Here is a 20,270-nt window from a genome sequence, read left to right on the forward strand (position 1 = left end):
GCCGATAAAATGATTAAAAAGAAAAAAAAAATTTTTAATGTGCTGAAAAATTCAGCTTATACATGAGTGTATATGGTAATGTACAAAAATCATGCTCTGCATTCTAGTGACATTGAGTAGCAGCCGAGGTCTTAGCAGCTCATTTAAGAACTTGTGAGTGCCCACCCAAGACACAGGTCTCAACTGACCAAAGGCAAATTTGTAAGGCAGTAAACCAAGAGCTCAGAGAAGAGGTCTCCAGGTGCCACAACCTCACCTGCCCTGAGACCAGAAGAACTAGATGGTGCCCTGACTCCCACCACTGACAGTGCTGACGGGGATCCCGGCAGATGTTCCCAGATAGCATGGACAGAGATGTGGAGCAGAACCACACTGGACCAGCAGAGAACAGAGCACTCCCTGAGACTGTCACTCTGAGACACTGCAAAACCTAACACCAAGCCTATCCCGAGATGGTCTTTTAGCAAAATAGCAGAGTGGCCCACAAAACGAAGGCGATTTGTCCCCGAGATCAGCGCTAGACTTGAGACCAAAGGGTCAACAACGTCTCAGAACCGAAGACAAGACAAGGGGGAAGTACTGGAAAGAGGACAGGTCGAACCCCTTAAAGAGCGGGTTGACACGGTGTGATCATTATAATGAATGTCACTGTACAGTCTGTGCTGAAATTATCAAACGGTGATCTGACTTGCTGTGTGAAACTTTCACCGAAGGCTCAATAGTCTTTTCTTTTAGTGAGGAAAATGGATACATGAAGCAAACCTCTTATCACATATAACAAGACATCAATCGGACCAGCTAATCATTGCTGGAAGTGCTCCAATGTACCCTCTCCCCCACCCTGGCCCACTAAGGACAAAATCCAAGCTCGGGATTGGCTTGGCAGAGCTCTGGTGCCCTCATCCTTGCCCACCTCTCCAACTGAGCTGTCTCCATGGGTACACCCTATGATGATGCTGTGGTTTTCTGTTCATCCCGGACTGGGCCCCGGGCCTTTGATTCTCAAGAGACTGAGCCCCATTCTGTCTACTTCCTTCCTCAGTGCCGTGCTCAACGGTGTCAGGCGAGCACTTGGGAGGAGCCACTTGTATGAAGGAAGGGGCTCAGGGGTGGTCTCCTGGCTGCCAGTGGGCTCTTTGGTGCCCTGCAAAGAAATCTAGGCAGGTCCCACAACCCCCACCCCTAAGGGTGCTGCAGTCAGTGGTCTCACCTAACGTCTGGTCGCAGAGTCCCTCGGATACGGTCATCTTGAGGGAGCACATGCCCACACGGGCTGCCAGCAGACACGGGCCCTGGGCGCTGCACTGTCAGCTCCAGCTCTGCCCACTGACCGGGAGCCTGGGGGTGACAGGATGCTGCAGGAGGTGCCCCCACCCCACAAAGGCTGGTTCAGAGTCAATTTTCACAGGGTCAGACCTGTGGCTCCAAGCGTAGCAGCAGGTCGTAGTCCATGGCCCGTGGCACAGACGCCACCAGAAACTCGAGCACCTGTCCCTCTCGAAGCCGCACGAAGCCTGGCCCAGTCCAGGACGGAGTGACCCCTGTGGTTGCAACTCGCTCCACCACGTCCAACATCTACGAGTTGAGGCAGGTCGAGGGTGGTGGCTTGGACAAGGCCAGCATGCCACTTTGGCCACCCTCCCACCCACCAAATCCTAGGTCTCCCACAGAAGCTTGGCCCAAGCCAGAGGCGTACACCCACCTCCATTCTGACCAAGCACCGCCCTAAGCTGCCCCTCTAGCTCGGGTCCCATCCCACCACTGCCCTGTCCTCTGCCCGGACACTCCCCCACCTCAAGCCCCCACCTGGCCTTGGCAGTCTTCCGCCTCCCAAGTAAGATGGTCCAGGAAGGGCCGGAAGTAGCCAGGTTGCACCTGCTCACAGCGTCGCCCAACCATGTGCTGGCGACAGCGGCACTGACCTGTGACCTCATCACACCTGGAAGGCACTCTGGTTACTCGGGAAGAGCACCCCCCACGCCCCCTCTCCCTGGAAATCCCCCACCCTTTCCCAGGCCCCGTATGTTTTACTCACTGGGGATCCAAGGCACCCCCTATGTCACAGTCACACGGTCGGCAGCCAAGCAGGTTGTGGCTCAGGCCCCAATGGCCAGGCTGAGGAAGAAGGGGTCGCTGGGTGCCAGAAACAGACCCCCTGCCACCCAACAAGGACCCTACCACTGGCTTTCAGCCTCAAGCACCTCTTGGTGATCTGGCCTCCCACACCTGAGTCCTCTCTAAGCCCCAAGCACCCATCCAGTACAGCATGCCCCAGCCCTGCACTCTGAGGACAAGTCCACCACTCCAGGACTCCACCCCGCTCCAGCAGCACCTGGCATCGGTCACAGCCACGTCCAGTCACCAGACGCTTGCAGAAACAGGCTCCACTGTTGGGGTCACATGGGGTGGCCCCAGGGACTGTGCCGCGGCCATCACACTGACAGCCTGTAGGAAAGGGTCTCATGAGCACCTGGGAGTTGTGGCTTTGGTTCAGCTGGTCGAGAATTAAAGGTCTGGCAAGTGTCAGGGCAGGAGACACCTACTCCGGCAGCCCCGGGGGTCACTGGCACTGAGTCCGAAAAAGCCGTCGCGGCAGTGCTGGCAGCGGGTGCCTGCCACGTGTTCCTTGCAGCGACACTGGCCGGCGACCAGCCCCAACGCAGGGTCATCATGGGGATCACAGCGGCCGCTGTCTCGGGAACCCATGGGGTCACAATTACAGGCTGGGGGGGAAAGAGGTGCAGGGTCACCCTCTCCCAGCTGGCCCAGGCCCTGTCCTCTTCCGAGTCTACACCCGGGCTTCCAGTCTGTCTCTCTCCTGAGCTCCTAATCCCAACTCCCTGACGCCCGGACAGCAGCAGTCCTCGGTCCCGCCAGCTCCTACCCCAGGCCTGGCCACCCTCCCCACGCCTGGCCCCAGCCTCACGGCGGCAGACAGCCGGGTCCCGCTGGTCCTTGGCTGGGTCGTGGTAGAAGAAGGGCCGGCAGAGCTCACAGTGGCGCCCGGCTGTGTTGTGCTGACACGCGTCGCACACGCCTCCGCTCACGTTGTTGGATGCCAGGTACACAGCCATGTCGAAGTGGCAGCTGTGTGAGTGCCCATTGCATTCACACTCTGGTGAAAGAAACCAAGCAAAGGCACAGGACAATGGCCTCAAGGGGAAGGGGTGGAGCCTGTCCCCAGCACCTCCTTCGGTCTCTGAGGTAGGCCAGCATTTATGGGCGGGACTTAGGGGTTCAGAGACTTCAGGGTCTCATTGGGCCTTTTCCCTGGACAGCTTATGGAGAAGGGCATCAAGGTTTAGGTACCCATTGGATATAGTCTGAACCTTTGGGGCTTGGCCAACCAGTGCTAGGTTCTATCCTGGCCATCCAAGGCATGGTCCAGCCCCCAGGGCCCAGCTTCACACTCACTCTTGCAGGCATGGCTGTGGCCATCTTCAGCGGGGTGCCAGGGCAAGTCATGGTAGAAATCCTGGCACTGCTCACAGTTGAGGCCCCGTGTGTTATGTTTGCAGACGCAGGCCCCATGCACCTAGGTGGAGTAGGTAGGCGAGGGGGTTAGAGCTGTCCAGCCCTGCCTGCCCCTGCCCCCAGCCCTCACCCCACTGTCTCAAACCCCTCACCATGCCCTCAGCGTGAACTGGCGCCCCAGGGGCAGGGGCACACTGGGATGCATGTCCATAGCAGAAGCAGTTGCCACGCACGACCAGCTCATAGAGGGCATAATAGTACTTCTCTCGGATCTCCCGCCTGGGGTCAAGAAGGTTGTCTCCAAGCGTGTGCAGCCGAGTCAGGTTGACCCTGAGGTTGGTAATCTTCAGCAGGTCTGAGGGGGGAGAATGTGGCTGGCGGGCTGCTGGCCAGGCCTTGCTGACCCATGCCCACCCGAGGACTGAAGCGGCCAAGGTCACCTTGAGAGACCTCCTATCTATGGCTACCCAAGCTAAACTGGGCTTGGCACCTGCCCTATGAAACACTCAAAATAGCTACCATGGCCCCAAATAGCCACCAGCCGGACACTGGGGTCATGCCAGGCTGGGGAGTGGGGCACTCACTCTGGATCCGTGGGCTGTAAGGGTCTGAGATGGGGATGGCAGGATCCAGCACGCGGTAGATGACCTGTAGGGGCAGGCTGTCCTTAGAAACCCTGGCTCTGGCCGCAGGCCCACCATCCCCCACAACAGCAGTCCCTGCCCAGGCCCCAGCCCTCACCTCGCCTTCAGTGGATGGCTCAATCTCTGAGTACCGGGACTCACAGACGACATCATCCCAATACCGAGGGGGGCCCAAAGGGACGCCTGGGAAGTCAGCTCCACAATCATAGGAGAAGTATCGATAGATGTGCCAGGTGCGGCCGAAGTCAGCCGAGCGCTCCACCAGCATGGCAGCGGGGCGGAACGTCTGCACAGAGGGCATGGCTCATAAGGGGGCATGCAGGACTGGAGAGGGCCCAGGCCCACTGAGGGCCTTGCCCAGCCCAGCCTGACCTTATCTGTCTTCAAATGGGAGGGGGGGTTTGATCACCAGAAACCAGGAAATGACCAGAGAACATAGCCATCTCTAGTGCAGAAGCTGATAAGGGCCAGAGAGCGAGCATCTGTCCCAGGCTGGAACTGGGGCACGAACAAAAGCCTGGAGACCTAAGGTGCCTGGGGTGTGGGAGGTGGTGGAACAGAGCCTGAGAGAAGGGCTCTAAGGTCCTGGGACTGGGGCTCTGTCCCGGGGCCACAGTTAGCTAAGTAGGGCAATTCAGGCCCGGGGCCACAGTTAGCTAAGTAGGGCAATTCAGGCGGGGTCCCAGACAAGCTGCTAGCACCTTAAAAGTCATGATGAGGTGTGTGAAATGGAACTCGGCCTCCAGGTCCAGCTGGATGGTTACCGCAGACACACCTGGGTCAGGAACCGGAGATCAGGGACTCACGGCTGCGGCCCAGCAGCCCTGCTCTCCCTACACCCCCAGCCAGCCGGCCAGCCACATCTCCTCTCACCATTCTCTGACTGCCACCAGGCAGTCCTGCGCTGGGGCGCAAAGCTGGTGATTACGTTCTGGATGCGATGGCTATTGGGATTGTGTCTAGCAGAGAAGGGGTGTCTGGAGTCGCAGAGGAAGCACTTCTTCTCGTCCTGGTTTGGGTGAGGGGGTGGGGGTGGGGATTAGAGTCAGTGCAGCTCTTGGGGTAGGGGTGCACTTTGCCCCCCCCCCCGGCCCCCAACCCCCAGCCCTCCATGGCTCCACTCCCCTCACCTTAAAGAGACCAGATTTAAAGTTGGACACCATTGACGGGGGGTGGGGGGGGTGGGGAGGGTGGTCTTGATTAAAAGTTTGGTCTATATGGACCAAATAGACCATTCCCTAGCTTGTCGTGCATTCTTTCAAAAAACCGGGACTTCTTTAAAACGCCAAAAATCGGGACTGTCCAGCCAAAAGCTGGACGTCTGGTCACCTTACTCACCTGCAGGTGGCTGACGATGCAATAGGGCTGGGGGCCTCGCAGGCCACAGGTGGACGAGGCGGTCAGTCTGTCTGCACGGCCCACCAACAGATCCCCCGTGGCCGGATAGCAGCTTCCCCTTGAGCAGCCTGGTGCATCGGGGACTGGAGCCTTGGCCAGGGCCTGGGCGGAGGCCAGTACTGGGGGCAGTGGGTGAGCTAGTTTTGCTGTGCTCCCACCGGGTAGCCCCTCTATATGGCCACCAGAGACTGCCACCCCAGAACCCACCCACACATCTAGAAGCCCCTATCCCCACCCCAGCCGTCACCAAACCCCCTCACCGCTCAGAAGCAGGCCCAGTCCAAGTTCCCAGGTCGCAGGCAGTCCCCACCGGCCCCTCCTGCGTTCCCCTGCGGCCCACTCCATCCTAAAGTGGAAGGGAATCCGGATGAGAAGTGAGGGGTTTGGGGGTCCGTACCCAGCCGTTCCCTCCCCTCGTGGCCTGGCGCTGACCCAGCCCCGGGGTGAGTACTGGGTGGGTTCCCAGCGGACTGAGTTCTGTGCCTCCACTCCCGGGTTCAGAGACTTTGAGTAAAGTTGGGAGATGCGGCAAGAAGTAAAACACGGAGCGGATCTTATGAGGGAGCTTAGCTCCATGCGAAGCTCCACCCTCCCACCCACCCCCGTCCTTAATCTGCTCCCCCTTCGGAATTGGCCTTCACCCGAAGTACAGGACAGCAGCCGGCTCACTTGAAAAGGCTTTATTGTGCTTTCATACCCCGATTTGGGCAGGGCCTGGAGGGAGTTAAGGGGTTTGGGGTCTTTAGGCCACAACAGAGGGGCCTTGCAGTGAAAAGTCTGATCTTCAAAGACAAAAACATCCGGACAAGGAGCGTAGCCTTTGGCCCCAGCGTGGTGGGGGCCGTGGAAGTCACCATCAACTTCCAGCGCATCAGCATCGGTGCGGAGGCCGGAGAACTCGGTTAGGACACTGCGGTGCTCCTTTATTCGGGGATGTGCGGAGAGGGGGTAGGAAAGCCCTGCCCAAGGCATGGTCTCGACTGCTGTGGGGGCGAGAGTGGCAGTGCTGTTTCTCCAGCCCCACAGCCATTCCCGCAAGAGCGGCACTGCCTCGGTTTCCAGGTATACAACTGGACCAGTCACTGCGAGCGAATCCTGACCTCGTGATCCGCTCCGGACCTTCCAGCTCGCCGGGAGCGCCAGACCCTGGGTTTGGAATGCGCGCTGCTGGCAGGCCCGTGCCACACCCAGGCCCCTGGGACCTGGGGACCACGGAGTGGTCTGGTTGGGCAGGGAACATCCGGAACTGAGGACCATGGGAGAAAACGGAGGTTTTCAGAATCATCTGGCCTTCACAGGAGGTGCCAGGAGAAGGGATGTCCATCCGCTGACCTTTCAGGGTTACTTTCCCATAGGAAATCAGAATGCCGGGCCACTCTGGGGATGGTGTAGTTAACAGGAAAGCTAGAGGAGACTAAGGTTTTATAGAATAGCTCAGTGATAAGGGTCTGCCCTGAACTGCAGCTGCTGTGGAGGGCCTCATTGGTTTACTCTAGTTACATGCTTTTCTGGTTTCTCAAGGTCAGAGGAGGTCACTAGTCTTTCCAGATGGGGTGGGGGTGGGGGTGCTCCTGAGTTCATCTGGTGGGACTTTGATCACCCCCGTGATCTCAGGGTCCCTTGGCTAGCATCCAGCAATGGTCATCAGCAGGTGGCATAGGTGTTGGCGCTCCGTCGCATGTATTCAAGCAGTTCAGCAGCTCGCTGCTCCAGGGCCCGCAAAGTGGCCGCCTTCTTGCCCAGGGCCTGTTCGTTCTGCGCCAGGCGATGCTCCAAGCCTGGGGGTCAGGCTGACTGAGCCAAGTTCTGACCCCTGGCTCTGACCTCTAACACTGGTCCTCAGCCTTTTTATGACCCTGGCCCTGACTCTAGTCAACACCTGACCTTCTCCTGCTCTGCCCCTTTCTGAACACTGACCCCAGCCTTGACCCTTACATGAGTTCTGGACCTGTGCCTGCCCAGTTTCTAGGGCCCCCCTCCCCAGGAGGGCCACACCTTCCACACACCTTCCAGACGGTTCCAGGTGCTCCATGCCTGCTTCAGCAGCTCCTGGGCCTCAGCCTGTGCCCGCTGCACCCGCTCCCCTGCTTCCTTCATCATGGCCACCAGATCATAGGTGCCCTCCTGCAACTCTGCCACACCTAACCAGGCCACCTGCAACTCCTAGAACAGGAACTGGACATGACATGCCACTCCACCCAGGTCTAAGGTTCCCGGGCAAGGGTGGGTGGTGGGTGGGAGGTGGGCAACGAGTTCGGGAACTGAGATGATGCCTCAGCACCGGCCTACAACACCCCCCGCCCCCCTGCCCCAGAGGAGTCCCCAAGACCGAAATACCTACTTCACTTCCCCACTTCACCTTGCCCAGGTCCCCAGCCACATCCATGGCCCGGGCTGCCTGGTTGTCTGCCTCCTGGGCCTGCTGCTGATTCAGGGCCCATCGCATCTTGAGGGCCTTGGCTGCACTGGACAGGTGTCCCAAGACAGGGGCCACCTCTGTTCTCAGCGCCACCTGGTTTAGGTGCACTGCTGCCTGGAGCAATGGTCAGAGAGTCAGCGAGGGATCGCAACATGGTAGCAGCTAGTATCTTGGCTTCACAGTGGGTCAGGGCTCCCAGGAAGGGATGGGATCACAACAGGCATTGAACAAGAGGGGTCAAGGGGCTGAGGGACTCAGCTAGGAAATCACCTCCTGCACACTGGCCTCCAGGCCTCCAAGAGCCCACTTTGCTGCCCGAAGCCCTTGTTCCACAGCTCTTGTGTGACTCCCCACCTCAGTCAGTGCGCCCTGAATATCCATCACTTGATTGTGTACCTTGGCTGTGCCTTTTCTGCAGGGCACAGATGCTCAGTTGAAGATCCCTTCCCTACCACCCACGCACCTCCATCTCCAGCCTCCTGGTCCTTCACCTGGTCTGCTGTGCCTGATGGAGGATGCCTTTGGCTTGGGGCAACTCCTGACCCACGGCTCCTGGTGAAGGGTGGTAACCCTGGATCTGATCCAGCAGGAGGCCAATGCCTGCTGCCCCGCCTTGAGGGAGGGGCACTGCCAGCACTCGCCATGCCACCAGATGTACACTCGTCACATCTGCATCTTCATCTGTGTGTGGTAGGATAGGGCTTGGACCTTCACCCCTGACCCAACAGCCTCCAAGCCAGGCCACCGCTCACCAACTGTCCCAGACACTTCCCCTGGTGTGCTGGAGGCTGGCACACCACTGTTACAAATGTTCAGGAATTGTTACAAATGTTCGGGAATGTTGCAAATTGGTCATAAAATCAGCCCTGGTGGAATTATTTACACCATAGAAATTGAGATGTGTGAACAATCAGTTCCCCATCATCCTCTTCCAATTGGTTAAACTTTTACCAGTCTGTGAGTGATCCTACCTGCCCCCACCCTCCACCCGCCGGTCAGCCCCTTCTGGAAGGCGTTCTGTGGCAGTGTCCTGGATGCCCCTGTCCCTGCCCTCAAGCCACTAAGGGAAACGGAACAAACAGAGATGTACCCATGAGGAAGCGCTGGATGGTCTGCACGGCTGCTTGCACACGAGCCACGGCACTCACACCCCAGGGCCCCCGTGCACGACGCCATGTGTCCCAGGCCCGCGTCTCCAAGGAGCTTGCTGTAGCCTGGATTTGCTGAAGCTAGTAGGAAAAGATTCCCTGTGGAACATGCTTCCTGCCGTCCTGTGACCGCACTATGGTTCCCTGAGACTTGGCCCACTGCTCCCACCCACGGCCTCCAGGACTCTGTACCACTTGCTGCTGCTGCTCCAAGGTGGTGACTGATGTGTCCAGGCTGTGGGAGGAGTTACGGGAAACAACCAGAGCCCACTGGGCAGTGGGCAGGGTCCCAGGGCAGGGAGGAAACCCACAGGCTGCAGGAACACAGGCTAGCCCAGGTCCTCGACCCCTGCATTCCTGTAAGCAAGATGAGGGATCCAATGAGAAATGCATGTCCCAGAGAAATGCATGTCCTGCACCAGGGGGACATCCCCTACAAGAGTTTTCACCTTGGTCATACTCCCCCACCCCCAACAGTGCTGTGCGTCCCCACCCACCACTCCAGCTCTGACAGAGAGCCCCAGCAGCTGCAGCTGCAGCATCTGGACTTGGCTGACCAGCCCCTTCAGCTTCAGCCCCCACAGAGTTCCCCTTGTGGGCTGGCCTGTCCCCCCAAGCAGCTGCTCCGTCCACCGCCGGGTCTGCTGGGCCTGCCCCAGGATATTGTCTGGCTCTCCAAATGCGGCCACAGCCTGGGCTCTGAGCATGGCCTTCTGAGAAAGCAGGGCCGCGGAAGAGGCCTGAGCACCAGCATCTGCGAAGAATGGGACAAGCTGATGTAGGACAGGGTCCTGGTTCCACTTACTAGGGCAGGTGATCAGCTCCATGGGTCCCCCAGATACACACACCCTTCCTCCTGCACCAGACATCACCTGCCAGCAACCCGTCTGCCCAAGCGGTCTCACCTTGGGTTTCTAGGGCCCCTATGGCCCTTGACAAGCTTTTGACACAATCTAGCTTCCAGGATAATGCTTCCAGGCGTTCACGCTGTCCCCTGACCCGTAGTCTGCTGTCAGCCACGGCCTGTTCCGTGGCATTCAGTGTGTGGGTCAATGTAGTCACATCCCTCCTAGGGGGAACCGAGATGGGGCATCAGCCTGCTCAGAGATGCCCACTGTTCTGTGGCTCTTCCCTCAAGGAAATCCACCTGACTTCCAAACCAGGACTCAGGACGCCTGACGACCAACCCTCTGAGTGCCCGATCTGGGGAAGCTAGCTGGAGCCTCCCTCCCTGCTGAAGGCAGACCCCTTGCCTGAGTCCAGCTGTCCACTTGGTGAGTTTCTGCATGGTCCCCACAGAGGATGAGGGGGTCTCCACAAGTGCCTGTGTCTGCTGTAGTGCCATCTCCAGGGCTTGCAGGGGTACCCCACGGGCCCCGAGTCTCCCGGCAGGCAGCCCCTGGCGCAGGGCCGCCACCTCCTGGGCCATGGCTTCCACTTGCTGCCGGAGCCGAGCCAGGCACCGGTCCCAGGGGGTGAAGCAGGCAGGGCAGGGTGTGCAACGTGGGAAGCCTCCCCTGGAGCCACGGGCACACACCTGGCACCTCAGCCCTGAGATGCCATCTCTACAGAGGCAGGCGCCCATGTGCGGGTCACATCTGGGTGAGACAGAGCCCCGAGGGTCACAGGCACAGGCTACAACGAGAGAGGGGCAGGACAGGCTGGCCTTGAGGTGGCAGAAGGATGAGGACACCCCCCAGTCCCCCACCCCACCCCCTCTATCCCCTGTGAGAGCACTGGCCCAGAAGGCTGTGCTGGCGAGGCAGCCTCTGTAGGGATCCGGAGTCTCTCCTGCCTAGCCAGGGGTCAGCCAGGGCCAGGGCTGGCAGGTGGGGGCAGAAAGGAGCTGCCCACCGGGGTCCTCTCTTGGGGTATCCCTGGCCTTGCCTATACCGTTTCCCCACAGCTGTTTTCATTCGCATTTTGGCAAAGCTGGGAAAACCTCAATTGCTTTGCTGCTACTCCCCCTACCAGATAGCCTCACCTCCGCTGGTGGACTGTACGAGTGCCCTCTTACCTCTGCACTCCTTCTCCGGGTCACCCCAATATCCTTCCTCACACTGAGAGCATGTACGGCCCCCAAATCCTGCCCGGCAGGGGCACTGGCCTGTGACCTGGGGGACGAGAGCAAAGGCCTGTATCAGGACCTATCAGGCAGTCTGCATGCCTGCCCACCCCACCCCACCCATCTTCTCAAGCACCTCTCAGACCCCAGGTGGCACCCACCCTGTTTTTGAAGGGCGTCCCTCCCATCTAAAGACCTCCTTTGGCCTGGTTCCCTCGGCCACTTCCCACCTTGCTCAAGGTCAGCCCGCAACTGCCAGGGTAAATGTTGTCTCCTGCCCTGCTGTCCTTCGTTTCTCTGCAGCCTGAGCCTTGTACCCTACTGTCTCCCAAGCCCTCGCTCCCTGCTGCCCCCACACCCTGCATCTGACGCCCAACCTCCTCCTTGTCAAGAATGAAAAACAGACTTCAAGCCCCACGGCACGCAGTGCCTAACAATCTCCCGGAAACACTGCCTTTGTGTGTCCGTCCCTTGCTGCTGCTCAGCCTCGTCCCCAGCCCCCAGCCCTGCACTGCTCACTCCCTGGCCAGGACATACACACGCCCAGTGAGTGATTCACACACACACTCCCACACTGATGCACACGGCCTCAGGCACAGGCAGTTGTACAGCCGGGCTCTCTCAGGCCCCACCACCACCTGCTCACCTCACACACTCACCTGGAGAGCAGGCACACTGGGCTGTGGACTGGCCATTCATGGACACTCCCACCAGCCACAAGTCAAACACACCTTGTCACAGGCGTGCGCACATTCACTCACACCTGGCCGCAGTCACGTGCCATGTACTGCAAGAGTGCACTCACTGGGTGACACAGCGGCTGCAGAGCATGCTGGGGATGGCAGCCACAGGGCTCACAGCCCTGGGAGCCACCCAGGTTCCAGAAAAGGGGGGCGCAGCGGTTGCAGTCCCGCCCCAAGGTGTGGGGGCGGCAGAGGCACTGCCCACTGGCCTGGTTGCAGAAGCAAGCTTCAGCCCCAGCTGGGCACTGTGTGGGGACAGTGCCCCGGGAGTCGCAGCTGCAGCCTGAGGGGAGGGAGGGATTGGCAGGGGTCTGTGAAGGGGAGCATCTACCACCCACCCAAGTCTTCTTTTCACCTCCCCCTCCCCCCACTCACGCTGGCAGCCCCTCGGGCGCAGGGCACTGCCATAGAAGCCAGGCCTGCAGTGGGCACAGCCAGGGCCATGGCTGTGGTGCAGACAGCGCTGGCAGTGCCCACTGTGGGGGTCACAGGCAGCAGGGTCACGGGGGTCAATGTTGTTGTTACACTGGCAGGGCCGGCACGGACTCCTTCTGGGGTCCCCTTCTGGCCAAGGGCGCCCAAAGTAGCCAGGGGAGCATCGGTCGCAGCGGGGACCTAAAGAGGAGTGGGTGTTTGGGGGCGGCCTGGCAGGCCAGGCTGAGAAGCCCCACCCCCGTTTGACCCTCCCCTCCCAGCATGGAATCCCCCAGCTTGCTGCCACCCAGCAAACAGGCAGCATTGACAAAGACTGACCCCATGACCCCATGACCAGAGCCACGGGGGCCACCACAGACAGACAGCCGCTCACCTGCATAGCCAGGCGCACAGAGGCACAGGACACGCCCGCTCACGCTGTCCATGTGGCAAGAGCTACCGTAATAGAGGCCAGAGGCAGGATACCCAGGGCAGGGGCAGGGCCGGCACTGCTGGCCTGAGCCCAGGATAGGGTCTCCATAGTAGCCGTCCAGGCACCTAAGGGCAGGAGCAGGTGGGTAGGGTCCGGTCTGCTCTGCACTCACAGCTCCTGCCCAACCCTTCCCGTGGCAGCGCTTACCGCTCACAGTGCCGGCCCGTGGTAGCTCCCTGGCAGGCCTGGCAGACACCCGTCAGTGGGTGGCACAGCTCAGCATGCCCATTGCAGGCACAGGGCTGGCACCGCGGGAACCCCCACCAGCCAGGGTGGCAGTGGTCACAGCGGCGACCAGCAAGGCCTGCCCGGCATGTGCACTGCCCACTCAGAGGGTTGCAGGTGGCACTGGTGGCACCTTCGGCGTGGCAGTGGCAGTCTGAGGAGTGGCAGGATGATCGAGCCATGAGGGAAAAGAGATGCCTGACCCCACCCACCTGCCCACCTCTCATGCACACTGCCCCTGAAGGCTTACCACGACAGCCAGTAGGTCCGAAGCCATACGTCCCAGGTTCACAGCGGTTACAGGTACGACCAATGACATGGGGACGGCAGGGGCACTGCCCACCCACCAGGGCGCACTCGGTGCTCAATGAGCCCTGAGGGTGGCACTCACACGCTGGCAGGAGAGAGCGAGGTTGGATGAACGTCACGGTGCGCTGGCAGTCCCTGCCCGAGGTGCCGTCAGCAAGGAGTGCACGCTCACCGAGGCCACCCCCGTGGAGCAGGGCCGAGATGCTGCAGACCAGGTGGGCACAGGCCCCTGGCATGGTGCTGGAGGGACCCGCCCTTGCTGCCTCCAAGCAGCCTCCCTGGTGAAGCTCCTGCAGGCGCTGGGCGGCCCCTGGGTCCACTGACCGCAGCCCTGGCAACTCCTCCACCCGAGGCAGGAGAACAAGCTGGTGGGAGGGGTGGGAAGCAGCGGACTGGAGGCAGTGAGCCCACACCCCCACACCTTCCCCTCCTGGCTTGGTCAGCCCGCCCTGTCCCTCCTGTGCCCCTTCTGTCTCCTAGTCTCATCCAGGCCTCTCTCCTCCCATTTCAATGACTCCAACTGTGTCCAGGCAATACCACTTGTCCCTCATCATCATGAGAGCTGCTTCCATTAGGGACCCCCTCCCAGATAGCCAACATCCCCTCATTCCTTCCCTACTGCGACCTTCTCACAGCTGGCTCCTGAAGGCCCTCCCTGCCTCTCCTCTCCTCCCATCCTTTACCTGTGTTGCTTCTCCTCCCCATGCTCACAGATGACCTCAATCCGCTTGGGCGAACCCTAGACCTCTGTCATCCCCTGCCTCCAGCCCCAAGGCCCCCACGTGTGTCTCCTCCATGTGTCCCCAAGATGTAAGATAGAGCCCCTAGAACCTCACAGAATCCAGAAGGATGGCACCCCCTTCTGGTCCCCATACACTCTTGGTCCGCCATAGCCGCAGTGTCAAGGAATAGCGCGTTCCAGGTTCAAAGCAGAAAGGCCGGGAGAGAGCCACAGCCCTGTGGGGAGCAGGGAGGTGGGTGCGGAAAGAAGACGGGGTAGGGTCCCCGCGATGCTGCAATTCCGCTGTGGGGTTATTGAACCCAACCTTTTCAGGATGCAGCCAATGGAGAATGACCACACGACGCCCCAATTTTAACCAGTGGGCTGTCTCTAGGACATGCCAACATCCCACCCTGTCATTGTCCCGTGTGGTGTTAGGATTGTTTCTAACGGGCTGCCAGCTGAGTGCGATCTAGGGGTTGGGGTCCCAGGGTCCTGCCTACCTGTGTGCATGGGGCAGGGCGGCCTGGGTCAGTTGCTCTGAGGGTAGTGCACGGCCGCAGCGGGTGCTACTGGGCAAGGACTCGACACGGACACTGACCAGTGCCTGCCAGTCTCCAGGTGCCTGGAGTCAAGGGTCAGGTGTCAGGAGACCAGCAATTGCCTCTACCTGCCACCCAGCACCACCCATCCGCCCACCTGGCATCCATGCCACTGACTTGGGTCTCATAGCGTAGGATAATGTCATACTCCAGGGCTCGGGGCACTGCAGGTGCCAGTAGGGAGAGGCCAGCTCCATCAACCACACGTGCAAATTTCAAGCTGTTCCGCCATGCAGGGTTGGCCACCTGGTGCCAGGGCAGGGGCTCTACTGGGAACTGCAGTGTGAGGCACAGAGTCCCATACCCAAGACCTATGGCCTTCAGGGCTTGAGCCCTCATCTCCTCTAAGACCCCTTAGTAACCGGTGACACTCCCCCCACACACACACACACACTTTGGGCCTCAGACTTCTCACCTTGGGCCGCTGTCGGCTGCGACGGGCTTGCCAGGCAGGGTGGAGGGCACACTGAGGGTAACGCTGTCTTCGAAGCCGGAGCTGGAGCCGGCCAGCAGAGGGGCCTGGGGCTTGTGGGCAGTGGGGAGGAGTGGGCCAGGGGGCTCCCTGGGGGAGTGGGGCACGTGGAGTATCAGTGCCCTCCAGCATCCTGGCACTGTCCTACCCTGGAAATATGGGCTCTATCCAAAACGCCAAACCCCTAACCATGATGATGCCCACCAACCTTCCCAGCCCCGCCCAGCTCCTCTCCCACAAGGCCCTCTGTCTTCTGCATGGGGCTCTCGCCCCACCCAGGACGCTCCCTCCCCTCCTCAGGGTCCCAAGGCCTCAGCCTTGCTTTCATCTTGCCCCTGGCCCTCCAGCACGCACAGGCAGCCGAGGGTCAGTGGGCTGAAGGTGCTCGCCAAATTCGGCCTCTGTCAGGGCCTGGTCCAGGGCAGCACAGAAGTGTCCGGACTGGAGTTCACGGCAGCGGCGGCCTCGGAGGTGCGGGCGGCACTGGCAGAGGCCCTCCCTTGCAGAACACCTACACAAATGGGAGAAGGGGGAAGGGGGTGGGGAGGCACATGAGGGGCCAGGCCACCTCCTGAACTCTTACCCTCAGGCCGTGCTCCGTACCTGTTGCTGTAGGCACCCCCAAAGTCACAGTCACAGGGCCGGCAGCCTGGAGGGTCACTGCTCAGTCCCCAGAACTCGGGCTGTAGGAGAGAGTAGGTGGATGGGCGGGAAGGGCCGGCCATGAAGTCAGGATAGGCCCCTGCCTGCCTCCAGGTGCAGGGATAGGTTAAGGGAGGGGAGAGAGCAGGGAGAGGCGTGGGGGGCAGGATGTGAATGCCCTTGGCCTGCCTGCAGCTGAAGGGGGGGATGGAGACCCTGGTGTACTCTCCCACAGCTTTACTGAGAGGAAGCAGGAAGGAGCCGAGAATTCGGCCAGAGTTAAACAAAGAGTTCATAAACAAGAGTTTATAGCCTTCAAGACAATGCTAGGAGACTGGACCAGGATGCTCCAAACATAGTCACAAGGACACATCTTTAACTCCAGCATGTAACTGTGTTGTGTCTCACTGAATGGTCTCCTGAGAGATAGAATGACTCTGTCAGCCAAGGGAGTACTGACTCTGGTCACCAGATCAGGCCCTTGGTACCCAGGAGCCAGGCTCAGTCTACAGTCAATTGACTGTTGCTTTGTAGTCATCAGCTCCTAGAAGCTCAGTGTCCAAAGTCAAGATCAAATCAGGGGTTTGGTGGAGGCTCACCAGACAGCGACTGCAGTCCCGTCCGGAGACAAAGCGTTTGCAGTGGCAGGCACCGCTGGAGCGATCACAGGCTTGGGCTCCGGGAACACGGCCCCGGGGGTCACACCTGCAGGCTATAAGGCACAGCCCTCTCAGGGTGCTAATGAGGTGACTGGGGTGATGCATGCTTAATCTGGCAGCAGAGTCACTCACGCTGGCAGCCCTCTGGCTGAGTGGGGCTCAGGCCATAGTGACCAGGCCTACAGGAGTCACAGCGCCGGCCCCAGACACCGCCTTTGCAGCGACACTGCCCGGAGAGAAGGCCTCGGGTCTCGTCTGTGTGGGTATCACACAAGCCTCCTTCCAGAGTGCCCACGGGGTCACAGTCGCAAGCTATTGGGGGGGCGCGGGGGTGTCAAAGGTGAGAACAAGTCTTGTCGGAGGTCAGCATGGAGCTGAAGAATTGTGAGCGGAGCTGGGTTTGGGGCATCGAGGACTCACGTCTGCAGGAGCGAGGAGAGCGGGGGTCCTCCTGGGAATCGCGGTGGAAGAAGGGCAGGCAGAGCTGACAGTGGCGCCCGGCCGTGTTGTGCCGGCACGCGTTGCACACGCCTCCGCTCACGTTGCCGGAAGCCAGGTACACAGCCATGTCAAAGTGGCAGCTGTGGGCGTGGCCATGGCACTTGCATTCTGGGCAGACAGGAGGCGGGCATGTGGCCAGTGGACCCACAACAGGCATGTTCAGGCAGAAGAGGACACAGCACTTACCCTGGCAAGCATGGGGCTGCCCGGGCTCGGCAGCACGCCACGGCTGGTCCTGGTGCAGGTCCTGACAGCGCTCACAGTTGGCACCGGCCGTGTGGTGGCGGCACAGGCAGAGGCCATGTACCTGGCAGAGAGGAGGGTAGGGTATGTCTGCCCCAGTCCTCCAGCCTGCACCCCCTGCCCACCCCCAGGCCATGGGATGCCCCTCCTCGGTTCTCACCATGCCTTCCACGCTGGCTGGGGCCCCTGGTGCAGGCCTGCACTCAGAGGCATGGCCGTGGCACAAGCAGCTGCCCTGGGCCACAAGCTCGTAGATGGCATAGTAATAGAAAGGGTGTCCCTTGAGGCCGCCCAAGGGCCTATCCCCCAGTGTGTGAAGTTTGGAGAAGTTTACCCGGAGATTGGTCACACGTAGCAGTTCTGGGGACACAGGCAGACCTCAGGTGCCTTGGTCCTCACATTTCTTCTGATGGGGCAGGGGAGACGGGGGTAGGGGGTGGAGTGGGGGGCGGGGGGAACTCTCCCCCCCCATCCTGGCCACTACCTCCTCTAGCACCCATACTGTGGGCTCCCAGATCACCTAGGGGCACCCGCCCAGGATGACCAGAGGCTTCATCCACAGCGAGAATCCCATCTCCTTTGTCAGTCTCGGCGCTGGGCTAAGACCTACACGTCCTGCTACTTCCTGAGTACCCCCATCTGGTGTCTCCAGGTACCACAGCCCTGCTTTCCCACAGCAGCAGAGGATCCTCCCCCGTCTGCCATCCTACCTGGACTCCAGCTCATCATTGAACTAGCTGAAACGCATAAGGTTTATAGCAGTCTTTCTCACCGTTGGCTCCAAGAAAAGAGACACCCTTGTTTCAGACCCCCACCCCACCCCCCGTGGGGCACTGCCCAGAGGATGACCAGCCCAGGGCAGGGCCCAGCAGGTACTTGTTAAGTGGACCTGTGGCTCAAGGGATGGGCCTAGGATTCCTCTTTCTTCCACAGCCTGTGAGTTACTGAGCTCGGGTGAGACAATCTTCCTCATTGCTTCTGTCAGGCCTCTTCTCTCCTGAGTGGCAGCAGCTGCCTGGGGAGGTACGGAGGCCTGGCTGGGCAGCCGGTCATGCTCAGCAGTTGGGGTGTGTGAAAAAGGCCCAGCAGATGCAAGGATAACTTCGTTTGGGACTGGTCCTCCGGCTCTCTCTGGGCCTGGCTCTGGGATACCCTGCTGTGTTATGTGACTCTTGCCTGTATTAACTAAGATCTGAGCCCTGGTGGCGTCATGGTTACGTGTTGGGCTGCTAACCACAGGGTCTGTAGTTCAAAACCACCAGCCACGTGGGAGAGACACAAGGCTTTCTACTCCCATAAAGAGTTACAGTCTCGGAAGCCCACAGGGACAGTCCTCCCCTGTCCTATAAGGTCGCTACAAGTCAGAATTGACTCGATGGCAGTGAGTTTAGTTGGTTGCTGTTTTTCTACTAAGAAGAGGCATCTGCTTTTCAGGGAAGGGATCCGATCCAAAGACACCTTGGTGCCACCTAGAGGCAGCTGCAGCGACAAAGGGCACTGACAGAGATGGGCACCTCAGGAGGTAAGCAGGAGCGGCAGTGGAGAGGGGTGGTGCTAGGACCAGGGGTCCTTCAAAGGGGGAAGTTGTGAGAGACAGTGAGGGAGGGGTGCCGAGATGGGGTCCCACGGATCCAGGACAGGTGAGGACTGCTTCCCATGCTACTCTCTTTACACGGAGGGGTGGGGGTGCAATGGGGGAGAGAGGGTGGGCCATGACAGGACACAGAGGAGGACCCCAGTGAGACCCTGCTAGGGAGAACTGAGGTGCTCGTCTACCCACTCTGCCCCACCGGTGCACACTGCCGGGCAGGGGCTTGCCTCTCCCCACCGAGTGTCTGGCTCACTGGCATGCAAAGGGTATCCGCCAGGCCGTGAGGGATGATTACCCTGAACCTCAGGACTATTTGGGTCCTCCACTGGAATGGCTGGGTCCAGAACTTTGAAAATGACCTGAGAGGAAACAGGGAGCCTAAGACTCTTAACTTTATCCTAGGGCCCCACTGACTACAACCCCAGCCCCGCCCTCCCCCCCCCCACACACACACCCCCCGCTGGCCTAACCTTGCCTTCAGTGGAAGGCTCGATGTCTGAGTAGCGCTGGTCACAGACGAGGTCACTGACCCTGTGGCCAGGGGCAGGAGGGATCCCAGGGAAGAGGTCTGAGCAGTTGTGGGCAAAGTACCGATACACGCGCCAGGAGCGGCCGTGGTCCGTGGAGCACTCTAGGAGCAGAGCCGCTGGGCGGAATGTCTGGGGACAGGAGCAGGGACCACTCGTGACCATGGGGTAGGGCAGCCATTGGGTCGGAGCTTGTGTCCCAAGCCTTCAGGGTGGGGCACTGGGTCACCTTGAAGGTCAAGATGAGGTGGGTGAAGGAGAACGCTCCCTCGAGGTCCAGCTGGATGGAGACATTCTCAACACCTGTGCATTACGGACTGATCAGAGACCACGCCCCGACCCCAGGCCCGCACCTAGGGCTTCGGATTCGCTGGACCCTCACCACTCTCCGCCTGCCACCAGTTCTTTGAGCCGTCCTGGCCGGTCCTGGAGACCACATTCTCAATGCCGTGGCCCTGCTGGGCCCAGGAGTCACAGAAGAAGCAATTCTCAGAGTCCTGGGGGAGGGCCCAAGTAGACTGGCTGGGCAGGAGGTGGGAGACAAGCCCCTACCCCAAATTTCACCACAGCTGCCCCCGGTCCCCCCCATTTTCCAGAAGTGACCTGGGCCCTCACAAGACTGGACTTTTCCAGCCCCCCCCCCCCAACTCCCGCTCCCAAAGGCGAGCTCCAGCACCCTGACCCAGCTCCCCACCTGCAGGTGGCTGACCACACAGTAGGGCTCAGGACCACGGAGGCCACAAGTAGAGGAGGCCTGGAGGCGGCGGCCAATGACCAGGTTACCAGTGGGCGGGTAGCAGCTGCTGCTTGAGCAGCTAAGTGGGGGCTGGATGTCTGGTGTCTCCTGGGTAATGGTCCTGGGGGCCTGGACTGGGGGAGCAGGGCCTGAGCAGATGTCCTAGCGAGAACCCCACCTCACCCGAGCCCACCCAAGAGATTTCTCCTCCCCACTATGGCTGGCTCTCAGGTGGGGGGGGGGG

The 20,270-nt window shown here is 60.2% G+C and overlaps 2 protein-coding genes across 3 annotated transcripts in view; both read right to left on the reverse strand.

The window, feature by feature from the left end:
• LAMB2 (laminin subunit beta 2) overlaps nucleotides 1-6,032 on the reverse strand; it is a 16,132-nt gene extending 10,100 nt beyond the window's left edge. Inside the window, exons 1-16 of one of the 2 annotated variants that reach the window (XM_045297431.1) lie at nucleotides 5,949-6,032; nucleotides 5,777-5,862; nucleotides 5,457-5,635; nucleotides 4,992-5,127; nucleotides 4,820-4,893; nucleotides 4,216-4,404; nucleotides 4,059-4,122; nucleotides 3,627-3,829; nucleotides 3,415-3,535; nucleotides 2,927-3,115; nucleotides 2,544-2,723; nucleotides 2,333-2,445; nucleotides 2,036-2,115; nucleotides 1,807-1,939; nucleotides 1,417-1,575; nucleotides 1,211-1,338 (exon numbers count right to left, since the gene is read on the reverse strand). In XM_045297431.1, the coding sequence (XP_045153366.1) occupies nucleotides 1,211-1,338; nucleotides 1,417-1,575; nucleotides 1,807-1,939; nucleotides 2,036-2,115; nucleotides 2,333-2,445; nucleotides 2,544-2,723; nucleotides 2,927-3,115; nucleotides 3,415-3,535; nucleotides 3,627-3,829; nucleotides 4,059-4,122; nucleotides 4,216-4,404; nucleotides 4,820-4,893; nucleotides 4,992-5,127; nucleotides 5,457-5,635; nucleotides 5,777-5,861 (2,033 nt within the window). In that variant the 5' untranslated portion in view covers nucleotide 5,862; nucleotides 5,949-6,032. Of the gene's footprint in view, nucleotides 1-1,210; nucleotides 1,339-1,416; nucleotides 1,576-1,806; nucleotides 1,940-2,035; nucleotides 2,116-2,332; nucleotides 2,446-2,543; nucleotides 2,724-2,926; nucleotides 3,116-3,414; nucleotides 3,536-3,626; nucleotides 3,830-4,058; nucleotides 4,123-4,215; nucleotides 4,405-4,819; nucleotides 4,894-4,991; nucleotides 5,128-5,456; nucleotides 5,636-5,776 lie in introns of both variants that reach the window. The other variant, XM_004715153.2, reaches the window with a different exon arrangement.
• Nucleotides 6,033-6,181: 149 nt separating this feature from the next.
• LOC101657059 (laminin subunit beta-2-like) overlaps nucleotides 6,182-20,270 on the reverse strand; it is a 15,386-nt gene continuing 1,297 nt past the window's right edge. The window contains exons 2-34 of the mRNA XM_045297706.1: nucleotides 19,985-20,160; nucleotides 19,673-19,787; nucleotides 19,520-19,593; nucleotides 19,234-19,422; nucleotides 19,059-19,122; nucleotides 17,333-17,532; nucleotides 17,116-17,236; nucleotides 16,849-17,037; nucleotides 16,561-16,740; nucleotides 16,369-16,481; nucleotides 15,731-15,810; nucleotides 15,482-15,638; nucleotides 15,071-15,217; nucleotides 14,773-14,901; nucleotides 14,557-14,678; nucleotides 14,169-14,289; nucleotides 13,505-13,697; nucleotides 13,274-13,417; nucleotides 12,946-13,177; nucleotides 12,700-12,863; nucleotides 12,267-12,506; nucleotides 11,954-12,174; nucleotides 11,101-11,197; nucleotides 10,337-10,718; nucleotides 9,989-10,152; nucleotides 9,581-9,837; nucleotides 9,276-9,440; nucleotides 9,026-9,164; nucleotides 8,427-8,616; nucleotides 8,206-8,347; nucleotides 7,876-8,049; nucleotides 7,523-7,679; nucleotides 6,182-7,294 (exon numbers count right to left, since the gene is read on the reverse strand). Coding sequence (XP_045153641.1) covers nucleotides 7,161-7,294; nucleotides 7,523-7,679; nucleotides 7,876-8,049; nucleotides 8,206-8,347; nucleotides 8,427-8,616; nucleotides 9,026-9,164; nucleotides 9,276-9,440; nucleotides 9,581-9,837; nucleotides 9,989-10,152; nucleotides 10,337-10,718; nucleotides 11,101-11,197; nucleotides 11,954-12,174; nucleotides 12,267-12,506; nucleotides 12,700-12,863; nucleotides 12,946-13,177; nucleotides 13,274-13,417; nucleotides 13,505-13,697; nucleotides 14,169-14,289; nucleotides 14,557-14,678; nucleotides 14,773-14,901; nucleotides 15,071-15,217; nucleotides 15,482-15,638; nucleotides 15,731-15,810; nucleotides 16,369-16,481; nucleotides 16,561-16,740; nucleotides 16,849-17,037; nucleotides 17,116-17,236; nucleotides 17,333-17,532; nucleotides 19,059-19,122; nucleotides 19,234-19,422; nucleotides 19,520-19,593; nucleotides 19,673-19,787; nucleotides 19,985-20,160 — 5,372 coding nt within the window. The 3' untranslated portion in view covers nucleotides 6,182-7,160. The remainder of the gene's footprint in view (nucleotides 7,295-7,522; nucleotides 7,680-7,875; nucleotides 8,050-8,205; nucleotides 8,348-8,426; nucleotides 8,617-9,025; nucleotides 9,165-9,275; nucleotides 9,441-9,580; nucleotides 9,838-9,988; nucleotides 10,153-10,336; nucleotides 10,719-11,100; nucleotides 11,198-11,953; nucleotides 12,175-12,266; nucleotides 12,507-12,699; nucleotides 12,864-12,945; nucleotides 13,178-13,273; nucleotides 13,418-13,504; nucleotides 13,698-14,168; nucleotides 14,290-14,556; nucleotides 14,679-14,772; nucleotides 14,902-15,070; nucleotides 15,218-15,481; nucleotides 15,639-15,730; nucleotides 15,811-16,368; nucleotides 16,482-16,560; nucleotides 16,741-16,848; nucleotides 17,038-17,115; nucleotides 17,237-17,332; nucleotides 17,533-19,058; nucleotides 19,123-19,233; nucleotides 19,423-19,519; nucleotides 19,594-19,672; nucleotides 19,788-19,984; nucleotides 20,161-20,270) is intronic.

The sequence above is a fragment of the Echinops telfairi genome, unplaced genomic scaffold, assembly GCF_000313985.2.
Source record: "Echinops telfairi isolate 266 unplaced genomic scaffold, ASM31398v2 ScPeMD7_7420;HRSCAF=8458, whole genome shotgun sequence".
Lineage (NCBI taxonomy): Eukaryota > Metazoa > Chordata > Mammalia > Afrosoricida > Tenrecidae > Echinops > Echinops telfairi.